The sequence below is a fragment of the Microcaecilia unicolor genome, chromosome 11, assembly GCF_901765095.1.
Source record: "Microcaecilia unicolor chromosome 11, aMicUni1.1, whole genome shotgun sequence".
Lineage (NCBI taxonomy): Eukaryota > Metazoa > Chordata > Amphibia > Gymnophiona > Siphonopidae > Microcaecilia > Microcaecilia unicolor.
In genome coordinates, this window is record NC_044041.1 from 179223740 (window position 1) to 179243369 (window position 19630).

Here is a 19630-nt window from a genome sequence, read left to right on the forward strand (position 1 = left end):
TTGAGGTCTATAAAATCCTGATTGGTGTGGAATGGGTAAAAATGAATTGATTTTTCACTCTTTTTCAAAAAGTACAAAGTCCAGGGGACACTCAATGAAGTTACATGGAAATACGTTTACAACAGGAAGAAATATTGTTTCACTCAAGGAATAGTTAAGCTCTGGAACTTGCTGCCGGAGGATGTGGTAACAGCGGTTAGCGTATCTGGGTTTTTTAAAAGTTTGGACAATTTCCTGGAGGAAAAGTCCATACTCCGTTATTGAGATGGACATGGGGGAAGCCACTGCTTGCCCTGGGATTGGTAGCATGGAATGTTGCTATTAATTGGGTTTCTGCCAGGTACTTCTGACCTAGATTGGCCACTGTTTGAAGCAGGATACTGGGCTAGATGGACCATTGGTCTGACCCAGTACTGCTATTCTTATGTTCTTATGATTCACTTCTACCCATTCCGGTCCACTCACTATAGACCCCACTGTAGTAGAGGTTTTTTCCATTGTGTTTAAATCTATTGATGCGGGTAGGTGTGGCAAGCTAGAAATCTCTGACCCTCTATATTGGGAATGAATTCTGAAGCTATTGTCCCCTTCTTCCCAGATGTTCCCACCTGGCTAAAGAGCCTTCGCTTACACAAATATGCTGCTCTCTTCTCCCAGATGAGTTACGAAGAAATGATGACTCTTACAGAGCATCACCTGGAATCACAGGTAAGAATTATACTTACTTTCACATTCATGTGGAGTTGATATGCCTCTGGCTCCAATGCTGGGATGATATTTGGGAACATTTGTCCCATCTGAAAGAAGTTTCAGGAGATACCTTGGGGGTGGAGGGGGGGGGACCAGGGCAGTTACAGAATGTATGGAATAGATTTTCTCTTGAGTCACTATAATTGGGTTTCTAATTGCATTACCCTAGCCCTGGGAATCTAGCACACTTTCCCACCTCCCAGTTGCCCTTCTGGTACCAACCTTATGACAACATTCCAAATGTAGATGCTACTTTTTTTTTTGTGCTGGACAGAATGTGACCAAGGGAGCACGACACAAAATAGCGCTGAGCATTCAGAAGCTGCGAGAGAGGCAGAGCCTGCTAAAGTCACTGGAGAAGGTAAGATGGTGTTCCCAGCCGACGGCTTGGAGTGGCAGGATCAGAGATGATCCGTGGAATTGACAGCAACAGCAGACTGCATAAATTGGAAGGAGCAATGATGAGATCAGCAGTGTTTCCTGGGGTCCAGTAATGAGCAACAGCAATGGTGTGGACCACAAAGTATCACAGTAAGAGAAAGGACATACTGGGGAGAGGGACTAGATGTTAGACTGGGAGTAAGGGGGAGGAGGAGAGCCTGGAAGGGCTTGGGGGGGCATAGTGCTAGAGAACAGGTCTGTGGTCCCTGAACCTTTGAGGTTCATAAGCAATCTGCACAGCCCAAAGGTGGAAACTCCTATGAAAATACCTAGCAAACAGCTACCAAAAATGCCTTGAAATTTAGTCTCAAAAAACCTTTCCTGAGTGTAAAAGGTTTTGATGATGGTGGCACCTCAGTTATCTCCAAGTGACTCTTGTTTCTACAATGTCAGTTTCAGTCTATTTGACACTTAGTGCCCAAGACTTTTTAAGTCCTAACCTGAATCTCTAATGAATCGTGGGAGAAAGAAGCAACTGACTTAAGATTCTGAAGACTAATAAAGAAATAGCAGGCTTTGTATGATTTCCTCATTGCTAGTCTCGATGCTCTTGTAAAATGTCTTCCTTTTGCCCTGCAGGATATTTTGGAAGGGGGTAATCTGCGAAATGCCCTTCAAGAGTTACAGCAGGTAATTATCACCCCCATCAAATCATACAGCCCTGTGCAGGCTCCACAGAAGGAGGGATCTGCAGTAGAAGGGCAGACGGCTGTTGGTTCCAAAGCCAGCTCAGACAAGAGCAGCAACGGGCCAGATGGAAAAGACTCCAGTGCTGATGGATTTCAAGCCCAGACTACTTCCCCTTGTGATGGAGAGTCAGCATCAGCACCCATTCCGGAAGGTGATATTCCAGGACAGCTCACCAGGGTCATGGGTAAAGGTAAGAAATAACTAGTAATGATTGGTTTGGGGGGGGGGGGGTGGTAATTGGGAAAGGCAGTGTTAGGGCAGGATGTACAACTACCTAATATGCATTCTGAGTTCTGATATTATTTCAGCTTTGCAGCATGGTTCTGTTTCCTGGAGCCTTTGACAGGGAAAGTGTATTGAAATGATGTCTGGTCTCCTTCAGACACCATTCTCTATAGTATGAGTGCAGATATCTATTGTACCTGCCCTGGATCTGGTTGGTTTCATGCCTACAGGAATCTACTACTACTACTTAACATTTCTAGAGCTACTAGGGTTACGCAGCGCTGTGCAGTTTAACAAAAAAGGACAGTCCCTGCTCAAAACAGCTTACAATCTAATGGCAGAAATGTCAAGTGGGGGCAGTCTAGATTTCCTGAATAGAGGTATGGTGGTTAGGTGCCGAAGGCAACATTGAAGAGGTGGGCTTTGAGCAAGGCTTTGAAGATGGGCAGGGAGGGGGCCTGGCGTATGGGCTCAGGGAGTTTATTCCAGGCATGGGGTGAGGCGAGGCAGAAAGGGCGGAGCCTGGAGTTGGCGGTGGTGGAGAAGGGTACTGAGAGGAGGGATTTGTCCTGAGAGTGGAGGTTACGGGTAGGAACGTAAGGGGAGATGAGGGTAGAGAGGTAAGGAGGGGCTGCAGATCGAGTGCATTTGTAGGTTAGTAGGAGAAGCTTGAACTGTAAGCGGTACCTGATCGGAAGCCAGTGAAGTGACTTGAGGAGAGGGGTGATATGAGTATATCGGTCCAGGCGGAAGATAAGACGTGCAGCAGAGTTCTGAACAGACTGAATGGGGGATAGATGGCTAAGTGGGAGACCAGTGAGGAGTAGGTTGCAGTAGTCAAGGCGAGAGGTAATGAGAGAGTGGATGAGAGTTCGGGTGGTGTGCTCAGAGAGGAAAGGGCGAATTTTGCCACAGCTGTACTTTTGCTTGTTTTGATGCCTCTTGCTGTCAGGACTTGAGGCAATATTAAGAGCAACGGGCACATCTGTTAACTGAGAGGTCTGTAATTTCAAGGAGAGTCCCCCCCCCCCCCCCCCCCCCCGCCAGTTCCTGCTCTTTGCAGTCTTTCAGACTTGTACCATAGTTGTTGCTGGAAGTAGTCTGTAAGTAGTGTGTTTTTCACCCGCTGGGAATATTGTCTCATGCTAACCTATCACATTCGTAAGCTTCAAGGTGCCGTAGAAATGGAGAACAAGCCCATATGATCTACCCATTCATATCAGCTGCCCAGCTGTACCAATACCTTCTGCAGTACTTGTTACATGCTTTCTTGAAATTTGTACTATCCTTGTTTCCTCCACTTCCACTGAGAAGCTGTGCCACTATCTCTGTAAAGGAATACTTATTTGGATTACTCCTGATTCTACCCCTTTTCATCCTCATCTTATGACCCCTCATTCCAGAGCTTTGTCTGTTCCCTGCGTATTCATACATTGGAGGTATTTCAGTGTTTAATATCTACTCTATCCTGTCTTTCTGCAGAGTATTCATGTTTAGATCTTTGTCTCCATATGTTTTATTATTAAGACTATTTTTGTAGCCACCCTCTGATTCTATCTGATTTATATCCTTTTGAAGATGTAGTCTACAGAGTTTCACTGTTTCTTTCAGTACTAGGGTCTGGAAAGGGGGTCCTTCATCAGGGGAAAGTGTGGCCATATGCAGTACTGACAAGTTGTTGTTTTTGTTTGTTTTTTGGTGGTCTCAGTGTGTACACAGCTTCTGGTGTCCCGGCCAGATGAGGAGAACATCACTTGCTACCTCCATCTTCTTGAAAAGTGTCTGTCACATGAGGTAAAAGGGAGGGGTGCCTGCATATGGGGGAATGAGGAGGGGACGGGAGAATTAAGGTTATCTAGTGGAGGTCCAAACTTTGTGTGGTGCCAAAGCTCTGCCTTCTGACTTGGGGAATTTCTTGTTGATTTTCAAAGGCATTCACAGAAACTCAGAAGAAGAGGCTGTTATCATGGAAGCAGCAGGTGTTGAAGCTTTTGCGGGCTTTTCCTAGGAAGGCAATGCTGGAGATGCAGGGATATCGACAGCAGAAAGGGTATGTATTGGGGAGCAGGGTAGGTGCATGGAGAAGCAGCTCTTCTGATGAACTAGGAAGGGGGGGGCACGCATGTATAGAGGTCCAACTGAGGTCACTTCAGTACCCTGCAAGGAGCAAACACTTCATTGAATGCTGTAACTGTCTAGCACAAATATGACCTTTCAATACTACAGGATTGTCGAGAAATCCTAGTGATATTACAGAATATCCTAAATTGATATCACAGAACATCCTAAATTGATATCACAAACCTCAACAATTTTCTGAGTGTTTACTGTACAGCACTTGTGTTCCAGTCAAAGTGGTATCTAAGGGTAGGTGAAACTGTTATGGGTATGAGCGAGCTGCTGCCAGCTCAGCTATGGGAGAATCCCAGGTTTCAGCAGTTACATAAGCAGTAATGAGGAAGGGCGTTGATTGTGTCTTAGACCATCAGCTTGCATTTATTGCATAAGCTGTGCTCATGTAATCGAGGTTTGTTCCTTTCCTTTTCATGGTATACTATGTGCAGTTGTGTCACCCGCATGTGGCACAGCTCTAATAGAATGCCATTGTAAGAAAAATCCTACAATTGATTAATGTTTTGACTATGCAATGGAGTTTTCAGTCAGCTGTCCTTACATGTGTATCTGAATGTGGCTAGGGCAGTCTTAAGACAGTTTACAGTGCTTGAGGGAGAGATTTTACAACAAACTAAACAATGCATAAATTGAATTTGATAACATAGTGTATGAGACAAGCAGTAGCTACAGGAAGGAGATGTCAGTAGAGGCTGTTTGGTTTCTCCCTTGTAGTTTGGAGGTTTCTTGAGGGATGGAGAGTAGGGGGTCACAGTGCATGACTGATGATTTGGTCATATTCATATCGTGTCTATTGGCAAAGGTTACTGTGTGTGTACATGCATGCACTAGTAGCACTGTAGTAAACCCTTCTTTGCCATCTGATCCCTATTTGACTGACTGTACATTTGTCCTTTAGATTGTAAGCTCCTTTGAGCAGGGACTGTCCTTCTGTTAAATTGTACAGCGCTGCGTAACCCTAGTAGCACTTTAGAAATGTCAAGTAGTAGTAGTAGAACTGCATCCTTTCAACCACTGGAACCAAACCCATGTTGATTCTTTGGGGTGTTACTTTCTGTAGTACATCCCATGTGTATGTTGGGCTGTATGAATCTCCTTGTGTTCATAGCCCTCATCAACTGTGCTGGATAACTCTGCTCTGTTACTTATTGCTGTCTTTTTTTTTTTTTTTTTTTCTGCCATAGATGGGCTTTTGGCTCTAACTCACTCCCCATAGCTGGCTCTGTGGGGGTGGCAGTGGCACGTAGGAGTCCACGACCGTTTCAGATGCCCCCGAGAGCCATCCCCCCAACACGGATGGGGATGATGAGCCCTGCAGGGATTGGAGGGGTTTCTCCACAGCATGCACTGAATGCACCAAGCATAGGGAACCAGGGACGGCAGGTGAGGCAGTGCCACATGTGTCATAATTTGATAAGTCAAATACATATTGCAGTATGAGCTCAAAGCTGAAGAAACAAGAACCCAGAGAATTCTGAATAGCTTTGATTTAATTGCTACCTAGAATTTCTGATTTGAGTTCAGTGTACCTTGCCTAGATTTGTTGGGTGGTGCTTGTGCTCCTCAAATCACTCCAGACCCCTCAAAATCACATCACCTTTCGTGGTCTTAAGTGTGCAAAGTGAATCGCAACAATAGCTGTTTCCAAGCAATAAAGGAATTACGTGTATACACACATCCCCCACAACATGCAAATATCAGCATGAAAAAGAAAGGGTGTTGGAGGGGGGGAGGTTAAGATAAGGGTCACTGCACAGTAAACTAGACTTGAATAGAGAGAAAGCAAAGTTTCTGTTATCTAACCATCACTATGTCTTAAATTGTTAAAACTTCACAATTACCATTGGAGTTCCAACTAAAGATACTTGGAGGGGAATTTTTGAAAGAAACATCTAAGTTGGAATTTGGACGTCTTTGTAGAACGTTCAGATCCAGAGTGGGGGAAAAGGTCATTTTTGAAAAAAGATGGACGTCCATTTTTGTGTTCGAAAATACCTTGGACATCCTTGGATTTGGACGTCTTTGATTTTCAGCCATTTTCGAAACCAAAGACATCCAAGTGTAAAACGTCCAAATTCAAGCCATTTGGACGTGGGAGGAGCCAGCACTTTTAGTACACTGGTCCCCCTGACAGGACAGCAATCGGGCACCCTAGGGGGCACTGCAGTGGACTTCATAAACTGCTCCCAGGTACAGAGCTCCCTTACCTTGTGTGTTGAGCCCCCCCAAAATCCACTACCATAGCCCTTACAGGTGAAGGGGGGCACCTGCATGTGGGTACAGAGGGTTTCTGTTTGGTTTTGGAGGGCTCGCTGGTTCCTCCACAAATTTAACAGGTGGGGGGGCCTGGGTCCACCTGTCTGAAGTGCACTGCACATACTAATAAACTACTCCAGGGATCTGCATGTGCTGTCTTGGACCTGAGTATGACATTTGAGGCTGGCAAGTAATATTTTTAATGATGTTTTTTGAGGGTGGGAGGGGGTTAGTGACCACTGAGGGAGTAACGGGAGGTCATGTGGTCATTTCATGCACCTTTTGGTGCCTTATTCGTAATAAAAACAGGTCTGGGTGAAAACGACCAAGTTTTAGTCCTGGATGTCTTTGCTTTGTTCCATTATGGCTCGTAGCACATAAGCACCGCCATACTGGGAAAAGACCAAGGGTCCATGAAGCCCAGCATCCTGTCTCCGACAGTGGTCAATCCAGACCTCAAGAATCCGGCAACCCCCCCCCCCCCCCCCTTCAGGAATCTGTCCAAACCCCCCCCCCCCCCCCCCCCCACCCCCCCCCCCCCCCCCCCCCTTAAACTCTGTAAGGCCGGCTGCTGTCACTACATTCTCCGGCAATGAGTTCCAGAGTCCAACTACACGCTGAGTAAAGAAAAACTTTCTCCTATTTGTTTTAAATCTACCATTTTCTAGCTTCATCTTGTGTCCCCTGGTTCTATTGTTGTTTGAAAGTGTAAACAAACGCTTCACATCTGTCCACTCTATTCCGCTCATTATCTTGTAGACTTCTATCATATCACCCCTCAGCCGCCTTTTCTCCAAGCTGAAGAGCCCTAACCTTCTCAGCCTTTCCTCATAGGGAAGTCGTTCCATCCCTTTTATCATTTTCGTCGCCCTTCTCTGCACCTTCTCCAATTCCTTTATATCTTTTTTTGAGATGCGGCGACCAGAATTGGACACAATATTCGGGGTGCGGTCGCACCATGGAGCGATACAATGGCATTATAACATCCTCGTGTTTGTTTTCCCTTTCCTAATAATACTCAACATTCTATGCGCTTTCTTAGCCGCTGCAGCACACTGAGCAGAAGTTTTCAACGTCTTATCAATGACAACTGCCAGATCCCTTTCTAGGTCTGTTGACTCCTAACGCGGAACCTTGCATGACATAGCTGTAGTTCGGGTTCCTCTTACCCACATGCATCACTTTGCACGTGTCAAAATTGAACTTCATCTGCCACTTGGACGCCCAATCCCCCAGTCTCGCGAGGTCCTTCTGTAATCTTTCACACTCCTCCTGCGACTTGATGACCCTGAATAACTTTGTGTCATCTGCGAATTTAATTACCTCACTAGTTATTCCCATCTCTAGGTCATTTATAAATATGTTAAAAAGCAGCGGTCCCAGCACAGACCCCTGAGGGATCCCACTAACTACCCTTCTCCATTGAGAATACTGACCATTCAATCCTACTCTCTGCTTCCTATCTTTCAACCAGCTCTTAATCCATAGTAATACCCTACCTCCGATCCCATGACTCTCCAGTTTTTCTCTGGAGTCTTTCATGAGGCACTTTGTCAAACGCCTTCTGAAAATCCAGATACACAATATCCACCGGCTCCCCATTGTCCACATGTTTGTTCACCCCCTCAAAAAAATGCAGTAGATTGGTGAGGCAAGACTTCCCTTCACTAAATCCGTGATGACTTTGTCTCATCAGCCCATGTTTTTGTATGTGCTCTGTAATTTTATTCTTAATAATAGCCTTTACCATTTTGCCCAGTACCAACGTCAGACTCACCGGTCTATAATTTCCCGGATCTCCTCTGTAACCTTTTTAAAATCGGCGTAACATTGGCTACCCTCTAGTCTTCTGGTACCACACCTGATTTTAGGGATAGATTGCATATTACTAACAGTAACTCTACAAATTCATTTTTCAGTTCTAGTAATACTCTGGGATGAATACCTTCTGGTCCTGGTGATTTACTACTCTTCAGTTTGCAGAACTGACCCATTACATCCTCCAAGTTTATAGAGAATTAATTTAGTTTCTCTGACTCACCTGCTTCAAATACCCTTTCCGGCACCGGTGTCCCTCCCAAATCCTCCTCGGTGAAGACCAAAGCAAAGAATTCATTTAATTTCTCCGCTATGGCTTTGTCTTCCCTGATCGCCCCTTTAACACCACTTTCGTCCAGCGGCCCAACCGATTCTTTAGCCAGCTTCCTACTCTTAATGTATCTACAAACATTTTTACTATGTATTTTCACTTCTAACGCTAAATTTTTTTCAAAGTCCTTTTTTGCCATCCTTATCTCCACTTTGCATTTGGCTTGGCATTCCTTATGTTTTATCTTATTATTTCCAGTTGGTTCTCTTCTACATTTTCTGAAGGATTGTTTTTTGGCTCTAATGGCTTCCGTTACCTTACTGTTTAGCCACGCCGGCTGACGTTTGGTCTTTTTTCCTCTTTTTCTATTACGCGGAATATATTTGTCCTGTACCTCTAGGATGGTGTTTTTGAATAGCATCCACGTCTGATGCAAGTTTTTTACCCTGTGAGCTGCTCCTTTCAGTCTTTTTTTTTTTTTTTTTTTTACCGTTTTTCTCATTTTATCGTAATCACCTTTTCTAAAGTTAAACGCTAGTGTGTTGTGTTTTTTTTTTTTTTTTTTGTTACATTTGTACCCCGCACTTTCCCACTCATGGCAGGCTCAATGCGGCTTACATGGGGCAATGGAGGGTTAAGTGCCTTGCCCAGAGTCACAAGGAGCTGCCTGTGCCTGAAGTGGGAATCGAACTCGGTTCCCCAGGACCAGAGTCCACCACCCTAACCACCATCCTAAGTTCACTTTCTTCAATGCCAATATCAAAACTGATCATATTATGATCACTGTTATCAAGTGGCCCTCGCACCGTTACCTCCCCCACCCGCACTAGATCATGAGCTCCACTAAGGACTAAGTCTAGTATTTTTCCTTCCGTTGTTGGCTCCTGAACCAGCTGTTCCATGAAGCTGTCCTTGATTTCATCAAGAAATTTTATCTCCCTGGCGTGTACCGATGTTACATTAACGCAGTCTATATAAGGATAATTGAAATCGCCCATTATTATTACATTGCCCATTTTATTTGCTTACCTAATTTCCTTTGACATTGCTGCGTCCGTCTGCTCGTCCTGGCCAGGCGGACGGTAGTACACTCCCTATCACCATTTTTTTTCCCCTTTTCACATGGAATTTCGATCCACAGAGATTCCAATAGGGGTTTTGTATCCTGCAATATTTGCAGCCTCTCTGAGTCAAGGTTCTCATTAATATACAGTGCTACCCCTCCAATCCTATCTACCCTATCACTACGATATAATTTGTAGCCCGGTATGACTGTGTCCCACTGGTTATCTTCCTTCCACCAGGTGTCAGAGTTGCCTATAATATCCAGTTTTTCATTGTGTGCAATGTATTCCATCTCTCCCATCTTATGTCTTGGGCTCCTTGCATTTGCGTATAGACATTTCAAAGCATGCTTGTTGCTCAGTTTTATATCACGTTTAATACATGGCATTATTAATATGTTATCTTCTGTCTGGTTATTATTAGTTTTACTTAAGGCCATCTGATCCACTACGGTCTCTTTGACATCCTTACTTTCAAGGAACTTTTTCTTCCCTGTTTGGGTGATATCCTCAAAAGATACCTTATCCTGAACCATGCGCTTTTGAGCGACTGTCTGCCTCCCCCCCCCCCCCCCCCCCCCCCGTTTCTAGTTTAAAAGCTGTTCTAGTTCCTTTTTAAATGTTGATGCCAGCAGCCTGGTCCTACCCTGGTTAAGGTGAAGCCCATCAGATCGGAATAGGCTCTCCCTTCCCCAGAATGCTGCCCAGTTCCTGACAAATCCAAAACCCTCAACTCCGCACCATCGTCTCATCCACGCATTGAGACCCCGGATCGCTGCCTGTTGCTTGGGCCGTGTGCATGGAACAGGTAGTATTTCATAAAATGCTACCCTAGAGGATCTGGTTTTGAGCTTCCTTCCTAAAAGCCTAAATTTGACTTCCAGAACCTCTCTCCCACATTTTCCTACATTGTTGGTACCCACGTGTACCAAGACGGCTGGGCTGGGTCCTCCCCAGCACTATCTAAAATCTTGTCTAGATGCCGCGGGAGACCCGCCACCTTCGCACCAGGCAGGCAAGTCACCAGTCTATCCTCACGTCCAAAGATGTCCAAGTCTTACGAACGCCCAAATCCCGCCTCAACCATGTCTTTGACATGCCCCCTTGAGATTTGGACGTCCTTGAGACGGACTTCTGAGAAAGATGTCCAAAATTGGATTTTGATTATACCAATTTGGATGTCTCTGTGAGATGGACGTCCAAGTTCCGATTTATGTCACTTTTTGGTCGTCCATCTCTTTCGAAAATGAGCCTGTTGGTATAATAATTGTTTCCTACATGTCATTCGACATCCAAGTCCTAGCAATCATCACAAAAACCTTTAAAACAATGTGGAAACTACACATCTCTTCCCTAGTGCTATGTTTAGAGCCTTAGTTCAAATATTAGTATTATCACACTTCGATTATTGCAATGCCATTTGTGCTGGCTGTAAGAAATCTTCCTTGAAAAAAACTGCAGCGAGCTCAAAATAAAGCAACTGTGAAATTTGAAAGTGCAGTCCCTTTGCTTATAAAGTTACACTGGCTCCCAATCAAAGCCAGAATAACATTCAAACTATGTACATTTGTTTTTAAAACTCTATATGGCTTAACCCCTTAATATATGCCACCTTTAATTGATCTCCCCCTTCACAACGCTCTCCCTAGTTCAAGAGATTATCTAACCCTCCACTATCCCAGTTGCAAAAATGTGATCTACACATCAATCTACATGTCATGATTCCCTTACCTCTGTACCAAATAGTGGAATTTCCTCCAGAAATTCATCAGATGGAAACCTAATTATTTGATATTCCAGAAATACGTTAAAGCCTCTCTGTTTAAGCAATTTCTCATGGATGATCATAACTAATTAAACCCCTAATTGTACAATTATTCAATTTCTGTTACATTCTAATTGTTATACATGGATGACCATAAGTTGTTACCTTTTTGTGTCTAGCGTTCATTTCCATATTACATATTTTAATAATCGATCCTCATTTACTTTTGTTTTTACTGATTAATGTATATTATCCCACAAGAGTATACTATACTAATTAATGTATACTCTTAATTGCAATACATTGTTAGCCACATTGAACCTGATCTATTGGGATAAAGTGTGATATAAATGAAATAAATAATTGCATGAGGGGTGAGGGAGTGTCACAATATGGTAAAACAAATGGGTGTCAAATGTGGTGAACTTGCACCATCACGATGCCTAAGAGTGGCAGGGTCAAAGAGCAATAGGATGCAAGCACAATAAAATGTTACTTGTAGTTCAGGGAGGTAGTAAGTGATCTGTGAGGTTCTGTCAGTCTTCTTCACAGAAGAGCTAAAAAAGGGCATGCTCTGCCTTGCACACTAAGGGTCTGTGTCTCCGGTTTTCTTCCCTCACAGAATCTATGGTTTGCCAACCCTGGAGGCAGTAACAGTATGCCCAGCCAGAGTCGGAGCTCTGTTCAACGTACACACTCGCTACCCGTTCACTCATCACCACAGGCAATCCTTATGTTCCCACCAGGTAAGACCACACTGTGCTCCCTTCCCCTAGTTAGACATTTCTTGTTTTCCTATTCCTACAATATGGGCTGTTCTACCTTCAGCGCTCAAAGGTGCGGGAAGGGGGGGGAGGAGGGTTGTGATGGCAGCTGTCATACAGCTGCATGCCACAGCGAACTTTTAATGTTGCTCATGTCCCATGCATATCTTGCTCATTGGTGGGGCTCTTCTGTTAGTTGAAAGCTACCCCTACTCCTCTTCCCATGGCATGGTGCTCATCTTTTGGCTGCAGCTGTACATTCTACTTTGTGTGCAGACTGCCAGATTCCTGGAACAGACCTGGAGATAAACCCTACGCTGGAGTCGTTGTGCCTGAGTATGACGGAGCACGCACTTGGTGGTAAGAATTAGCATGGAGTAGTAGTTTTGAGCACCAAGGGAGAGGGAAGTTTTGAACTAGTTGCATGGGGATAGAAATTTCACCCATCCCTTGTGCTAAAATAACTCAACAGTAGCCCCTCTCAGTGCTTATGGGGATTTCAATACTATCGACCATATCCATTCATTTTTTCAAGTGCTATTATAATTACCATGGCACAAGGAAAGGATAGATAGGCTGGCCTAGCACTACACTTCCCCAGGAACCCCACAGGACCTGCGTCCATGCCCGCGGGAGTTCTGTGGACATGGAGGGGATCCTCGTTCCGTGCTGTTCTCTAGTTTGGACGTGTGTGGGGTGGGGGGGGGGGGGAGTGGGGTTTCATTTCTGTATTTAGCTGCGGAAGGATACAGATATATGGAGATTATACAGATAATTTGAGATCCTGAGAAATGTTACAGTTAAGCACGAGATTGGGCCGAAGGACTGTGCTGTCTTCTGGCCAACATCAGCGGTAAATGCAAAGCCTTCAGATGTCATTTAAGGACTTGGGTCATGTGACTTAACTCACACAGCAGTGTGACTTATCAAATGTATTTGACATCTAGAGGCTCACTGTGCCATTATAGGTTTACCTGAAGGATTCCTTGAATGGCTGTGTAAAGCTGTAGGCCTTGACTTTTTCTGTGGCATTTATGAAACATTGCTATATTGAATTCAAAGTGGCAGCACTCAGGCCAGTAGATAATCCGTTTTATATGACTTTTTTTTTCCTATGATAGATGGAACAGACAAGACCTCAACCATCTGAGCCAATCCTGCAACTTCTGACAAAACCTTAGGACCCTCACAACAGATCATCATGGAGTTTGGAGGGGGGGAAGGTGTGAACCTGCTCTCCCCCCTGTCTATCCCCTCCTTTGCAAGACATCTCAATGAGAGGGATCACTACAGCCCACCATCTTATCTTCTGCTTTCTTATATTTTTATCTATGGTTTAATATTGAAGTACATGATACCTTGATTGCTACAGTGTAATGTTGAAGTAGAAGCAGGAGTTATTCGTTCAGTACTCGCTATATATATTTCACATGTCAAGGACAGAGAAATATTGCATCTCGAATTCCTTGAAAAGCTGAAATCCAGTTCTGTGAGCTCCCTGCAATCTTAGGTTAGCACCTCCTGCTTGGGCTGTTGCTTCCGACACTGCAGTGAGCCTCAGGCTGATATTTAGGGCAGGCTCCTGGTGTATCAGCGCTTTGTCTCCCTTCAGGGTCAGAGCACAGTGCATTAAACAGACAATGAAAAGGGGGCAGCAAGATGTTTTCCTCAGCCACTGGCATGGCCAGCAGTGACTTCTCTTTTAAGGCAGGAATAGTAGAGGATTAGCTGCTAGAAATGGCTTAAGTTGAGTTTCTTGGTATTGTTTATACATCTAAAAGTGGAGACCATCATGGGGGATCCATGCTATAAGAGACAGCAAGAGCCTGGACTGGCCCTAATGGATCAGGGATTGGTGCCATGGAGGCAGTGTACATTAAAAAATAATGTGTAAGACCTATTTCCAGCTCATGTCTCTGCAGTGTAGAACCACTGCACATGGTAAAATGGCAGTGATACCTTTTCTGATGACATCACCCAGTGCCTAGCAGGATGACATCATGAGTAGCTAGCCATTATTGAAATTTGAGCGCCATGTTCTTGTTTTGGTGCACAGCAGCAAGCATTGTTTAAGAAGCCTTCCTAAAAGTGTCCTGAGAGGTTATTGGAAAAGCATCTCTGCTTCCATGGGCAGTATGTCTAACTTATCTATTGCGACAGATAGGTTTGTTGTATGAGAAGGCAGCTGTTCATTGGGATGAGAGGAGTAGGAAATAGCTTTATGCAGTGGATGAATGGATTAATTTTTACTATCTGTACCCTCCCGCTGCCTCTGTTCAGCATGGAGTTTTCAGCTAGAAAAGCGCACAGTAGTTGGGTGGGAAAGGTCTTTTATGTTAAGCTTTTGATGAAGGTGAAACACTACATAGGAAAAGCAATTTCTTACAAGGAGATAATTTTGCTGGGACACTGCGTGGACTCTTACTGAACCACAAGAGACTCAGCCTGTTGAGTAGGGGGAAGGCTGTGAACAATCCCTGTTTCAGTTCTCCAGCCTGCTTGCTAATTGTGATAAGCTTCTGTGTTTAATTTACATTTCTTTAACACACAGATTTGAAACCTTTATCCTCACCCTAAGCTCTGCTACTTTCCTCGTCCTGGGCCAGAACTTCCCTTCCCCCCTTTTAATACATGGCATTGGGATGAGGTGGTGTGGAACCCTTGATGGGGTTGTGGGGGGAGAGTTTAATATTATCCCCCTGCCTCCATAAACCTAATTTCATTTTCTGCAAAGTATTTACAGAATAGTAGTAAGTATTTATTTCTACTGTAGAAACAAAACACCTGTCAGATAGAAATGTTATTTTACATACATTTTATTATGAATAACTTTTGTTATGACTATGGCTGGTAACCATGAATACATTATTAAAAAAAAACAACAACTGTGTGTCTGAGTGGGTGTTTGTTTCCTGGTATAGTTAAGGGGGAAGGTTTCTCTTTTGGTGCTTCAGTAATTCTGTTCTACTTAGAATTAAAAATCTCACCCTATTGTCATACGAGTTGAGTTTCTGCCACAGAGATGGTGACACCACTGCATCAGAGGCTGAAGGTAATGAAAATTTTTAAATGAGTAGGGTGATAGTCCACTAAAAAGGATAACTTAAACACATTTTTTACTAGTTTTCAGGTGCTAAGGCCCCAGCTTGGACCAGTCGCTTACCCCTCTATTTCTTTAAGTACAAACAGAGATTGTGAGCCCTCCAGGGACAGTGAAATGGCCACAGCTGAAAGGCATGAGCTAAATTCAAAATTATTCCACTTTTATTTTTCTACTCTTTGCTTATTCTGTCCTGACCTGAGGGAAGGGATTTTAGCTCCTGAAAGCTAGTAAAATAAAGGTGTTATGTTTTATCTACCTGTTCTTTTCTACATTCAAATGAAGTAATACAGCCACCATGGTACTTTATCCAGGAAGGGCGAGTGTGTGTTTCTCTCCAAGCAGAGCGTGGCTTAGCATTCTTTCTCTAAGCCTGATCAGTCAGAAGAGTGGAAACTTTAAAAATGTCAGAAGCAATATTTAGTCGGTAGCAGTCAGCTTAAAAAAAGAAAAAAGGCTGAATTAGACCCCTATAGTCAGAGCAGCCCCTACCTTGATACTGGATGGCTGCTGGGAGTTAACTTGGGTACTACTGATATTCAGGGGTGATACCTGCCTGGACAGCAACCCTCTTAACATAGGGCAGCCTTTTTGCAGCCCTGAGTTAACGAGATCGTTATCCAGGTGGTGCTGCTGCTGGATCTCAGCTGTGTCTAGGTCCAGTGCCACCCACAGACTGGCTTGTTGTTAACTGGATAGTGCTGTCAGACAAAATATTCAGCAGTATTATCCAGGACTGAACAATATAAGAGTAAAGTGAGAGTGCACAAACACACAAGAAAAAGAAATCCATTGTGAAATAGAACAGTAAACATACATTCATTAACATCCTGTGTTAATTAACCAGTAGGAGCCTCTCTTACAACTGAGTATAGTCCTTGTTGAACCTAGGCAGCATAATCTTTACACATCTAGACGGGTTGTGGGCTGACTTCAGCTGGAGTACACAGTTGGGTCTGTGTTAGCTTGGTTGGAAGCTGCTTGTTCATAATTACAACCAGTACTGTACATTGTTCTGCTGTCACTGTATCTGTTTTCTTTAGAGGTGGAGCAGGCATCACTTTGCCTGAGGACTTATCCAAGCCATGTAAATACCAGGCACCATGTGTGTGTGGTAGGACTCACCTGCTGTCTCCTAGACTGGGGACTCCTGGGGGAGGGGGAAATCACCCTTTTATTCCCAAAATTTACTGATGTCCTCAACCAAAAAAAAAAGCACCTACTTTAAACCAAATTTATTAAACCTTACCTTATGTTGTGCTTAAGCTCTGTCCAATAACTAACAGAAATAGGTATATTTTTCCCAAAGAATAGACCAGTTCCTTTAGTGCACTTCTTGTCCTTGAGCAGTTAAACAGAGAAATTAAGATGCCTAAATATGAAGGACTAAGGGCCCTATTTACAAAAGCATGCTAGTGTTTTTTAGTGCACACTAACCGTGTAGATACCCAAAGGAATATTATTTATCTGTGACATTTATATCCGACATTATCCCAAACAAGTTTGAGTTCAGTATGGCTTTCAATAAACAGGATACATAACAACATACATAACATAAGAAAGTCATTTGTTGTAAGAATCCAGTTTTACAATACAGTATAATGAACATACTGGGATAGTTATAAATGTTTTAACATTTAGAAAATCTATTATGAATGAGAAATTGTACATGAAGCAAAGAGAAGGTTAATGGTAAACAGAGTAATGACCAGTTCAGGTACTAGTTGTTTGAGATATGGTTGTGAGGGTTTGTTTGAATTGGAACGATTTGAGGATCTTGCGGAATCTAGTATATGCCTGTATATTTCTTATTTGGGCTGGTAAGGAGTTTCTACCATTTGGTTCTTAGGTAAATGAAGTCTGCAGAGTGGACAGTTTTTTTGTAGATCACTTTTGTTTGGGAGGTGTAGTCTGAGATAGTTTCTTGCCTCATATTTAGCATCTCTCGAAGTAAGTTTATTAATGGTACCATAACATGGGGTGGTGGATACTTGGAATGCCCTCTCGCGGGATGTGGAAGAGATGAAAACGGTAACTGAATTAAAAAATGTGTGGGATAAACAACAAGGAATCCTTTTCAGAAGGAATGGATCCACAGAGGTTTAGTGGAGATTGGGTGATAATAACACTAATAATTGGGAAGCAAAGCTAGTATTGGGCAGACTTAGTCTGTGCCCTGAAAATGGCAAGGACAAATCAAGGTCAGGTATACATATAAAGTAGCACATACAATGAGTTTATCTTGTTGGGTGGACTGGATGGACCGTACAGGTGTTTATCTGCCATCATCTACTATGGCTGGAGCTGTGCCATTTAGGATCTGAAAGATAAAGGTAGATAATAAGAACCTGATTCTCGCGGAAGCCAATGTAATATGATTAATAAAGGGGAGGCACTTTTAAAATGAGAGACTTTGTATATGAACCAGGCTGCAATGTTTTCAGCTGTTTGGAGGTTTTTCAACAGGTACTCCTTACAGCCAGCATATATGACATTACAATAATTAAATTGGGATAATGTTATATGATTGTACCAATTGTCTGAACGTTTCTGATGAGAAATAGGGTCTGATCCTTTTTAGTTTCCAAAGAGATCTGAAATATTTTGTGATTACTGGAAACCTGAGTATCAAAAGTTAAAAGTTTGTCTATAATTATACATGGAATTTTCAGATTATTGTCGATGGGGAATGAAGTGTTGTCAGTTGTGAAACTGTTGTAGTTGTTTTGGTCAAATAAGTTGGTAATAACCAAGAATGTAGTTTTTTTCTTGTAGCTTTAGTTTGGTTTCTGAGACCCAGGTTTCTATCACATTTAAGCCTTTTTAAAGATGTTTTGAATGTTCTTTTTGAAGTTTATGTATATGGTAACATCAGCATATATGAATGTTTCGAATCCTGTTGTTTCTAGTCCGTTACCTAGTGGTGACATCATTACATTAAACAGTATGGGTGATTAGTGGAGAGCCTTGAGGGATGCCACACTCTAGTGACCAAGGAAGAGGATAAGGTTCCTTTCATTTTCACGTTGTAAGATCTTGATTTCAAGAATCCTTGAAACCATTTGTGGACTCTGCCACATGTGCCAAAATTGTCTAGTATGTTTAGTAGGATAATATGATCTGCATCGAATGTGCTAGACATATCGAACTGCATTATTATTATTATTTGTTACATTTGTATCCCACATTTTCCCACCAATTTGCAGGCTCAATGTGGCTTACATAGTACCGTAGAGGCGTTCGCCATCTCCGGCAGGGAAACAAATACAAAGAGTTATTATGGTCAAAGAAGAGTCATGTTATAGACAATTGGGGATTCGTAGCGAGGGGGAGTTATACAATGTCTGTTTCAGGCTTTGGTTTCGTTGTGTTGCAAGGTTTGGGTATTTAGGTTGGGTCGGTGGGGTATGCCTTTTCGAACAGGTTGGTTTTTAGTGATTTCCGAAGGTTTAGGTGGTCGTACGACCCTATGCTAATTTATTTTCTGATACTAGGGTAGTAAGGACAGTCTCGGTGCTATAGCATGGTCTGAAACCTGATTGCGATTTGTGTAGTAGGGAGAAATATAAAAGGTAATCCATAATTTGTGGTGTTCCTTCCATCGCCTTTATCGTCAAAGGAATGGAGGCTACTGGGCTGTTACATCAGTTATGGTGATTGAATTGTTTTTTGGTATTAGTGTTAGGATAATAGAACCTTTATTATCAGGGAAAAGTGCTGTGGAATAGCAGGAAGGAGATATGCTGAAGCAGATTAATGAATATATTAGGGGCTTCCTTCATAAGGTAACTAGGACAAGGGTCTAGTATGCATTGTGAGGTTGAGTATTTTAGGAGATAAGGGCATTGACGTGGTTAGTGCACGCTAAAAACGTTAGTTTGCCTTTGTAAACATGGCCCTAAGTGAGTGGGCTATTATCCTATTAGAGAAGTTGCAGGGGTTGTTACCTCTTAAACAACACAACTCCATATTTTAATTGCCCCAATTTGCTAGTGTAATGGGCAAATATATTGATATTCAAAGTCCCGCTCTAAAGTCAAATAACTTTCAAGAGGACCCTCGCCTACAGAGTGAATAAATAAATAGCTACTCCTTAAAGCAAGAGAATGCCCTTCAATAAAATCAGAGTGCTTTCTCTTAGTCTTTTCCATCTAGTTCTTTCTCTTTATATGGATATAATACTGCCAATTTTGTTTGGTTTTCCTCTTGTAGCACAATAGATGGCTATGCTATTTCCAACAGTCCCATTGTGAAATGAAATTTCTTTTCTCTGTGCTGGTGCTAATGCCACAGGGCTATTAAGTCTCTGCCAATACGTGCACTGCTAAGTTTAATCCTTCTAACCCTAAGCCC

The 19630-nt window shown here is 43.0% G+C and overlaps 1 protein-coding gene across 2 annotated transcripts in view; it reads left to right on the forward strand.

The window, feature by feature from the left end:
• The window catches only part of LOC115480389 (protein Smaug homolog 2-like), a 55832-nt gene extending 40743 nt beyond the window's left edge, over window positions 1-15089 (forward strand). Inside the window, exons 5-13 of one of the 2 annotated variants that reach the window (XM_030219044.1) lie at window positions 599-708; window positions 1025-1111; window positions 1771-2071; window positions 3815-3900; window positions 4038-4156; window positions 5424-5622; window positions 12036-12159; window positions 12430-12537; window positions 13299-15089. In XM_030219044.1, coding sequence (XP_030074904.1) covers window positions 599-708; window positions 1025-1111; window positions 1771-2071; window positions 3815-3900; window positions 4038-4156; window positions 5424-5622; window positions 12036-12159; window positions 12430-12537; window positions 13299-13327 — 1163 coding nt within the window. In that variant the 3' untranslated portion in view covers window positions 13328-15089. The remainder of the gene's footprint in view (window positions 1-598; window positions 709-1024; window positions 1112-1770; window positions 2072-3814; window positions 3901-4037; window positions 4157-5423; window positions 5623-12035; window positions 12160-12429; window positions 12538-13298) is intronic. The other variant, XM_030219045.1, reaches the window with a different exon arrangement.
• The last annotated feature ends 4541 nt before the right edge of the window (window positions 15090-19630 follow it).